Source organism: Saccoglossus kowalevskii, chromosome 5 (assembly GCF_978046115.1).
Source record: "Saccoglossus kowalevskii chromosome 5, keSacKowa6.1, whole genome shotgun sequence".
NCBI classification, from domain to species: domain Eukaryota; kingdom Metazoa; phylum Hemichordata; class Enteropneusta; family Harrimaniidae; genus Saccoglossus; species Saccoglossus kowalevskii.
In genome coordinates this window covers 14715423-14725819 of record NC_140645.1, presented here as the reverse complement: position 1 = coordinate 14725819, position 10397 = coordinate 14715423, and the positions used below count along the sequence as shown (strand labels likewise).

The 10397-nt window shown below is 36.6% G+C and overlaps 1 protein-coding gene across 1 annotated transcript; it reads left to right on the top strand.

The window, feature by feature from the left end:
• Positions 1–230: 230 nt before the first annotated feature.
• LOC102802121 (CMP-N-acetylneuraminate-poly-alpha-2,8-sialyltransferase-like) lies at positions 231–1727 on the top strand. Its single transcript, XM_006822579.2, has 2 exons — positions 231–550; positions 1400–1727. The coding sequence occupies exons 1-2, from the start codon at positions 333–335 to the stop codon at positions 1659–1661; spliced, it is 480 nt and encodes a 159-aa protein (XP_006822642.2). The 5' UTR covers positions 231–332; the 3' UTR covers positions 1662–1727.
• Positions 1728–10397: the final 8670 nt, after the last annotated feature.

The window sequence follows — 10397 nt, the reverse complement described above, 5'->3', positions numbered from 1 at the left end:
TATTATTCGCATTTCTATGATTCTTCACCAGAAAGCTTGTATCAAAGACATACCCCGATGCTGATATAATAAGGGTTTATGAAAAAGATGTTTCCACGGAAAATATGTATTTCGGTCTTAATAATTCAAGAAACGATGCAGGCATTACATATCTGCTGCCAGCACAAAAGACGTGCGCTCTGATTGGTAATGGAGGAATATTATTAAATAGCAGTTGTGGTGAAGAAATCAACTCCAATAACTTTGTCGTTAGATGTAATATTCCAGTAATAACGGGATACGAACAAGACGTTGGAAATAAAACAAATGTTACAATTATAAATCGAGCGACAATGATGCAACTTTACAGAATGTCCCATCGGCGAAAGCAAAAACAACTTCCAAATTTTCTCAACAATTACGTTTCATTGAATAACACCATACTTTGGTACCCCGGGGTATCGTCAGTGCCCGTAAGACAGCGTTCAATTGCGTATCTGAAATCCAGGTTAGATCTGGTATATGAAGTAGCATACACCGCTCAAAGAAGCTTCATACCAAATGTAAAAAGGTAATAGTAAATATTATTATTAATACTTATATTAACATAATCTGTCATAAATGACACTGTTGATTTTTATGGTCGCTAAATGATCACATGACCGTAAATGATTATCTGCTCACTATCGCGCATTTTTTTTTTCGGGATTGTTCATACGTGGATAAAGACTAAACTGAGCAGGCGTTGTTATCGGCCGACATGTTTCTTTATAACACTTGCCAGGAATGGAACTCCAGAGCGAGGCTGACGTTGATGGCGTGTTTTTAAGGCGGCGTTATTGTTCACGCGTGCTAAAGGCAAAAACGGCGTGGCGCGGCTTATCTTGTTAACACGTGTTTCAACGCCGGCTTAACTATAAAGCTGGTCTACATACCGGCTTTTTGGCACACGTGTGAACACGTGTGAACACGCTATTAGATGCTAGTCTAGGGTGCCACGTTGAACACCTTCGCCACCTTTCACAAAATATATCCCATAACAGTTTCCATATTTATTCAACAATTTAATGAAGATCGACACAAAAATGTGCAAAATGTTAGGCCAACATTTTGACGGTATTCGAAAGTTTAACGCGTACTCAAATACATTGTTAAAAAATCAAAGTTTAACTAGGTAAATCCTCGTATGACTGAGATACTGGATACTAAGAATCAAAGTTGTTATTTAGTGCAAATCGCGTCTAAATAAAAAAAAAATAGCATTTGTGCTTGCCACTGAGAACGCATTGGATTATTGGAATTCAATATTTATTAGCGCAAACTTTACACATACGTGACGTGGCGAAAACACTTCCCTTTAATTTGCACTGTTTAACTGCAAGTATAACATAAACGCTATTTTTGTTAATTCGTTCTACAGATTTCTACACTTACGTCGGTTACCATCAACAGGACTACGGACAATGGTTCTCGCGCTTTCATTATGTGACGTCATCACAATGTACGGATTCTATCCTAGTCTTCTGGACACCGCTGGCAACAAGGTGCCCTATCATTATTACGGCTCTAACGCGGCGATAGATGACTTTAAAGCAGCACATAACTGGACGGCAGAATTTTCACTGCTGGAATCTTTACACAGAGACGGTACCGTGAAGTGGGTGACTGGGAAATGTACATAATTCATGATTGGTTATACATTTCTACACTTACATTTTAACGAATAATGGCGATGTGTTTAATAAATTAAACAATTCTTTGCTCTTTTTGGCTTTTTAAATTCAATTTTGAAAGACAATATTCAAAAAAATTGACAATGTACAAAAACCAAAATACATGCACATACATTAATACACACTGTTGCGTTTTTTTTGAAAAGGTATATTATACTACGTATACGGCGTGAGTAAAATATTATCAATCTGTCGCGCTCTCTAGCGACAGAACAATTCAGTGACGTAAATCTCCATATTGTTAATGATCTATGATTTTCCGTCCATATTTGTTTTGTATACACGACGTTATACGTGGCAAGGAACCCCTAAAACGCCGGTCGTGAATAAAGATAGTCATAATGATGAACGACTATAGTCGTTCGTGGGAAAAATAGGGGCGACAAATGTTTCACAATTTTGTGTTTGGAAAATATTACATAATTATTGTTGTTTGGTATAATTTTCATAGGAGTGAAGCCTTTTTCATAAATAGTATTCATCAGAAATAATTCGTCTTAACTTTAAATTCCCATCTTATAAATATATATGTTGTTTTACACCATATGCAATAAAGCGAAATTTTGAAATATGGTATCAGCGTAATGTTTGATCAGAGCCATCGTCCGTATCGAATGGTTTGCTGGTGCCGACTCGTTGCCGACTCCATCAACCTGTTCGGAATCAGCCTTGGTAAACGCGTATTTTATGTTAAACAAATGGCCAAGTTTGGTTGGATGCGCCTGTTGGAAAGACGACCAATCAGAAGCTCGGTACCATCATTACGCGGTGAGCTGAAGAACAAAATGTCTGAAATTACGAAGTGTAGCTCGGTTACTTCATAATTCTTCTAGTAACCGCGCATGTAGAGTGAGTTTAGGTTGTTTGCCAAACACAAACAACTGGTGCTGCATTTTTTCACCCAGTTTTCCACAATTTTTGTTATGCCAACCAGACGGCTTTTTGTGGTCTGTCGAACAAAGTAATGAAACTGTCAATGTCACTGTCAGCTGAAACAAACGTTCCTTGGCTAGCTATATTCAATGATAGTCAACTTCTTTATTGTTTACACACACATTTACTTTTATTTTGACGTCACGGAAGCGACTCGTCAATAGAGGGCGTGACTTATATGAAACAAATTTAAACTATGTACTAAAGAACATAGTAATTAGCCTACTGTGAAATGCACAATGGGCAACAACTTTACACATAATATAATGAGAAAGAAATTAACAAGCTTGTTATATATAACTGTATTCTTTTAATATCTGAAACAGAATGTGTCAGATAATAATATTATTAGGTTCATGTCACCGGGCATATAGAAAAAGCGTAAATTGTGCCACTTTCCAACACATATTTCTCATAAAATATTGCAGTGGTCCCTAAGTGTGTTACTTAGTCGGTTGTCTCAATTCTCAGTATCATGGTGATTAAAGGCAAATCAATTATTCGGACCGAACCTTTCCATGGATATGGTGCAAGATTAACTTTAAAAAAACGTCAACAGTAGTTCGGAACTAACAAATACAAAAAGTGTAATTTATGCTTAATTGTTTTCGCCAACTTGAAAGAAATTCCAGGTTTTGTTTGCATGTATAAGACATGCAATATAATAAAGGAAGGAGCTGTTCTTCCGGGGTGCCAAACCCTGGGATATCACCAAGGAATTATGGGACACCAGTGCCTGTGTTGTTTACGTTATTAAGGTTCATTTTGTTTTCCATTAATTTTAATCCAGTCTATTTGTTGTGAGATAGGAATCAATTTGAGTAGCCGAAGTAAATACAGGTTATTTATCATTTCATTTGCTTCTGCTACTCGTTCTTAAACGGCAATTTGCTTTAATAATTTATTTATATTATTATTGTGATAACTCACTCTTTAATAATGGTTTCGTAGTTAATATATAAGAGATAATCAGCGCTAGAGCTTGCTTGTGCAATTGATATGTGATTTCGAGAACCTTCTGCCGCCAACGGTAGAAGAAAGAGAGAGTGTGAGAGAGAGAGTGTGTGAGAGAGAGAGAGAGAGAGAGAGACTGCACACATACTAGTATTCTATTGCCGTTCGCTTAATCCGTGCATATATATACACACGTATAACACCGTTTTCAATTACGTGATCTTTGAATTTCAACGCAACTCAAAATTACACTGATGTCTACTTAGTTAATTCTCGATTTAGCGGACTAGCCACCTTTACTTGCCGTAGCATTAAAACCACCTGTACACCTTTTACAAATTTACAAAAACAAGGCGTTTCAATTGCATGAACACACGAACTTAAAGTAATTCTTCTGCTATTGATATGCAAATAAAACTACTCGGCTTGTTTGCTTGCCACAGAGGATTCCAATATTTATTTCTATATTTGCATTTTATTTAGGGTTACAGAAAAGGGCAAGACATGTACAAGGCCTTTTATAATCCCAATCTAAACTACACAATAAATAAAGTTGAATTTGTATTCAATTCAATTCAACTCAATTAAAACGCAACCCTATATAGAGTAGCAACTTAAGTGTGTTAAATTATATTTAATGAAGGCATGAGTTTAAATAAACTGCATTCCTGTTAGGATAACAATGTAGTGTACAATCCAAAATCGCGGTTTAGTAGTGGACGATTCGGCCGGAACAATCGATAGCCCAGTTAATGCGATGGGAACTGAAAATTAAAGTGAGAGTCCGGATAATAGAAACTGTCGTGAGATTTATATCTATCTGTTCAAGCGAAGATAATGAATAAATATAAGTTTATTATCTGCGTGTCTCGCCTTAACAGTACTCGATATGTACGACACGATACCGTTTGACCGCTTAGGTTGCCCTAGTTCATCGCGGCGCATGGTAAACAACGTCACTTCAACGTCGTGATCGAGGTGATTGCTACACCTACCTATCGCAGTGACATTGTGATCAATCAATAACAGATTCCCTAGCAATAAACGTAATGTTGCAATTCGGGTCAGGTGAGAAGTGTCGATATGTTTATTAGTTTCGAAGTGCGGAAAAGGGGACTCATAATTCGGTCTCCGTTCGTCCGTGCGTCCGTGTGTTTGTGCGTCCGTGCGTCCGTCCAGAGTCATATCTTAAAATCCCTTGGACCGATTCCGTTCATTCTTTGCATGTGTATAGCACTTTATGTGGGACATATGCAAATGCAGTGGTTTAGCGATTCGATTCAAAATGGCCGACTGGCAGCCATCTTGTTTTTTAAAAATGTTGTATTTTGGACATGTTTTGTCAGTTTTCATTCAAACTTGGTACATAGATTATACATGTTAGGATACATGTCCCCGACCGTCCGTGAGTTCCCGAGTCTGTCCATCCGTGTGTCCGTCTGTCCGTCCGTGCGTCAGTCTGTCCAGAGTCATATTTCAGAATCCCGTGGACCGATTCCGTCCATTCTTTGCATGTACCTAGTACCTTGTGTGGGACATATGCACATGCAGTGGTTAAGCGATTTTATTAAAAATGGCTGACTAGCAGCCATCTTGTTTTTTTGAAAATGTTGTATTTTGGACATACTTTGTCAGTTGTCATTCAAACTTGGTACATAGATTATACATGCTAGGATACTTGTCCATGACGATTTATTTTGCAATTGGATCAAAGATGGTCGACTGGCAGGCATCTTGTTTTTTTGGCATATACATCATACATATCAGTGTGTTTCATAATCAGATCAAAGATGGCCGAATAACGGCTGTTTTTATTTTTGGCCATATTACTACTACACGGAACACGTGTTTTGATGTAAATAAACAATCTGTTGTATACGCCACTTGGAACTCAAGTTTCAAGGACACTCTCGCGACAACCCCTCTGCTTTAATATGACGAGCACAAAGAGAACTTTCAAAAATTTAATGGGTACTGTGTCATTTTCAATGACTTGTTTATTTGGTATGAACAGTTAATAATTAATTTCTATTTGGTGAGAAATGTTAATGAGAAATGTTGCAGATTTAGGAATAGACAAGTATGTTTTTCATAGTCATAATTACTAGATTCAGACTAAACTTGTTATGTTTTGTCGAATTGGTAAATTTGAATTTTAACAGTTCATTACGTTCAGTCATTTTAGTGTCGCATTTTATCGGTTTTGCTTACAGTAAATTGATCAGTCATATTTCTCAGTTTGTATAAGGTGCGTCATAGACAGTGAACCAGTTAAACACTGGTTCAAAGCAGAGTGTCACAGTTATCACTGTATGCTATTAAAGCTAAGTATACTACTTAGGTGTTTAAACATTGCGGCATAGCGTCGTTGTGCAGTACACAGTGTCAGTCCACAATATTACAAAGTGCTTTGTTATTCATGCAGTAAAAAGCAAAGCAAATACGTGTACGGAGCAGCGTAACATCAGGAAAATGAAATTTTCCAAATACACAATGCGTTTTTGGTGTCACTGAACAGCGCCATTGTACTGACATAGATTTGTCGTCTGCTACGCGTGTTCCGAATGTTTGACCTAATGATACCACTTGTGACGTCAGAGACAAATACTCCCAAAAGAGTTTAATTTTATGTTCATGCCGCGACACTTTATCAATAATGACGTGACCATGTTTTGACAAATCAAACATTCTATGTGATAAATGTAGCAGAAGTGAAGACTTTCGCGAATATAACTATACAAATGAACCTCCAATCTCCCCTTCTAAGGTAAATTGTAGACCTGATAAATAGGGAAGAATTTGTACACAATTTTGTCACTTTTGTTTTTTTCGCTAAAATGCCTAAAATAATGCACATAATCCAATGTTATGTCACGTTAAATCTGTACTTTACTGAAAGGGAATAGTAATGAATGTTCTAATAATTCTTGACAATCATATGTATCCGTCATATGTACATATCATTTTTTCACAATATTTACCAAACAATATTTTAGGATATGGTAAGAAATTTTCGCTACAAGAATAAATAGTAAATGTCTCAAAGACCGTCATTTTTATAGATGTTTGAGCTGTGGGAAAAGTAGTTCGGTGAATAACTATTTTGATTTGTTTTAGTGGTTGCGATAAGTTTAAAGGTCGGTGGTCGTCGCGTTGCGCATGTGCGACATTTGTTTGGGGAGGTGGTCACAATCAAAAAGCGGTTTCTGGCCCGGTATCCGCGGAGCTCCGGGGAGCCACCATGTCCTACGAGGAGCTCCGCGGACCTCCGCCGATTTCACTCATTAGCTTTTAATGCGGTCACTCGAAAACACCCTTTTCTTTTTGTCCGAATACGAATAGATTCGACTCGTCAAGTAGAAAAAGTAGCTGCCCGGTGTTTGAAAAATAAATAGAAATTGGTTCAAAGTTCAAGCAGAGATTCCTGTCCTGTTAGAGATTTTCAATTTGTGTTTAGCGCCAGTGCGTCCAAGTCAACGAAGACGTCTTAGTTATATTAATGCATCTTGATATTGATGGTTTGACGTAATGGTATTTTTCCAGCGTTTTGTCAAAGTTGTGTTGTAACGAAGTTATAAATTACGGCGTTATATAATGCAATTATTATTATAATTATAGTTATTAATAAACTGTGTATTGCCGATCCGTTTCATTAAAGTTGCGTTTTTATTTCAGTGAGATAAACAAATGTTCGTATTTATTAAGACATATGTGTTCATTCAACTCAGAGCATGATAAGTAATCCGATGTTTTACGTCAACAATGCAACGTGTTACAGCAAATATTTACGGCCCATAATTTGGTGAAATTTACGCATGAAAACAGTATTGTTACGTGACCTGGAGAAAGTCGCTTACACGTATTTGAACTTCATACCTAGAATTTGCAGAGACGCATAATTCCGTTTTGTCGGCAAAGCACGAATTTTTTATTTCAGTGCGATCCCCTATCATTTGTTTTTCCATTATTTGGAAATAATTGTTTATATTAATTACTATAATGCAAGTCGCAAGTGACACATCAACATTTACTCCCCGCAATTTTGTGACTACACGACGCTAAGGAATAGGTCAGCAGAGACCTTGGTACAATGTCCTAAAATGTACAAACGTTTAAATATAGCGTATTTTCGTTTAAGTTGTCCAATTGAATGAGATGTTCTTTTGGAGTTACGACACAGGTTTTTATTTTGTCCCAGTCTTCTGCCGAAAAAGAGGCGTCGCACTGAATTTCCAGCTCATGAATGTTCTTGCATAAATTTGCATATCACGCTGAGCTCCTCGGCACAGCAGAAGCATAGGTCTTCTCGTACCAGATTAGGAGCATATGAGATTAGTTACGTTCAAATGTTAACGTCTAATATAACCCTTGTCTATTTCATTGTCCCAACAGCGCTGTATTATTTGTTCTGCATCACTCGGTATCCACATTCTTCATGTAAAACAACAATGCATTATTATAATTTCTAACGAGGTAAGTACATTAAAGATACATTGACATACTTAATGAAAGGCATTTATAACACAGTCTCGCTATATATGTATAACATACTTGAGTGTTCAACATTTAAACTTGTAGTTAATCATTGCTCAAAATGTATTCATTATAACATACAGACTAACAGCATTTCGAATCACATTTCGATAGAGCGATTATATATGGAATCAAGGGTCTTGGAAAAGATCTCCAAACGAAATATAACAATATAAAAATAACGATAACAAAATAACGATATCAACAAAGAAGAATTGTAAAATTATGTGGAACTCGGGAAATTATGAAAACTTAATCAAGTGTGGTCATCTCGGATACAACAATAAACACATGCATAATACATTCACACTTTTCACGCACCAAACGCTAAAGAGTACAACGAAAGACATATCTGAACAAATAAAAAAGGAAAAGAAATATACTTCAGTTCTTTTTCGCTCTTCGATTTCGGCTTACTACACTTTGACGTCATGTTTTGCGAGGACGGACTTTTAATGACAAGGTATATGATTTAATTGTTGTTTCATATCGCACAGTCTGAAAATACATATCAAATTCCAAGATGAAGAATTACTGTAATCGATGGAAATGCTCAGATTTCACACTGTTCGTTCCTCTGACGCTGGTAGGATGGGTCGGGTACGCCGGTATATATTCCAGTGCGTTGTCACATCAATGGAAATCTTTAGTCGTCGGAGCTGGAATGTCATGGCTTCAAACAAGGTATGAATCATTAAAAGGAATAATGCACGTAGCTGATGCATAATGATACAAGGTCAATATTCCTTTGTTGATGTAGCAAACAATATTTTCATATACAACATCCATTCCATGTTATGCAATGCCAATATAATCTTGTTTTTATCTGCAGTGAGACCACAACGTCAACTACAAGACTACAGATTGCCACCCACACGAACATGTCCGGAAATGGCTCGGAGGTTATTGGTGAAAGAAGTGAATTAAGGTAGATGATCATTGGATGGTTTATTATATAAAGTTTAGTTAAGTATATTATAAAACTAATCAGGACCAATTGAATTGTATTTGACATTGATGCCATTTCGTCGGAGCTAGAATATCATGGATTTAAACAAGCTATGAATCATTAAAAGGAATAATGCACGTAGCTGTTGCAGAATGATACAAAGTCAATATCCTTTTGTTGATGTTGCAAAAAATATTTCTATATACAACATCCATTCCATATTATGCAATGACATAGGGTGACAATATAATCTTGTTTTTATCTGCAGTAAGAACACAGCAGCAACTACAAGACTACAGATTGCCACCCACACAAACATGTCCGCAAATGGCTCGGAGGTTATTGGTAGAAGTAAATTAAGGTAGATGATCATTGGATAGTTTATTATATAACGAGCTCGCATCCACGGGATGAGTTTTAGCTCTCATCTATAAATTTAGCTCATTTTTATAATGTACAAATTTCACCTATAAAGTTGGTTTCTGTTCTCATTTATGAGTTTTAGCTCAGGGTGTTAACTCCTCACTAAATAAGTTTCATATATCGTTTATTAGTATTAATGTTCACCCGCGAATGAGTTGAAACTCGTCTACAAAAAGGAGTTGAAATGATTATGTGGGTGTCGGGAACACGTAGCGATACATGATTGTGCCATGTCCCTCGTCAAATGTAGGTTTCATTGCGCCCTCATTTCTGTAAAAAAATAACGATGACATTTCGAATATCACTTCTGTATTTGCTCACTGTATCTCCTTATACATCGCCTCAGTGATTACGTGCTTCTGTGACGTCACATGACGTTGGCGTGATTGGTTGCGTAGTCGTTCGTCATTTAGAAGATAGTGAATCTCTCATTAACATATTAGCAATGAATCAAAACGACATCGGTGATGTGAACGATCTTACTATCATTCAATTACGTCATAGAAACTTGTTGTCCATTGCCAGATGGCGCAATTTATAGGGAAGTCGTATTGATTACAGTTGTTGACAAAGCAACATGAATGCAACATTTATTTAATTCAACAGTTTCGTTATCTGCATCTTTATGATTTATTCAACAGGATACTTGTATCTACGAAGTACCATAATGCAGACATTATAAAAGTCTATTTAAAAAATGTTCCCATGGAAAATATGACTTTCGGACTTAATAATTCGACAAGGGATGAAGGCATTACACATGCACTACCAGCACAAAAGACGTGCGCTCTAATTGGTAATGGAGGAATATTGTTAAATAGCAGTTGTGGTGAAGAAATCAACTGTAATAACTTTGTCGTTAGATGTAATATTCCAGTAATAACAGGATACGA

Bases quoted from the DNA above. Each gene is read 5' to 3' on its own strand.
- LOC102802121 (XM_006822579.2), top strand. From the start codon at position 333: ATGATGCAACTTTACAGAATGTCCCATCGGCGAAAGCAAAAACAACTT. The intron at 551-1,399 runs GTAATAGTAAAT...TTCGTTCTACAG, and splicing joins TTCATACCAAATGTAAAAAG to ATTTCTACACTTACGTCGGT.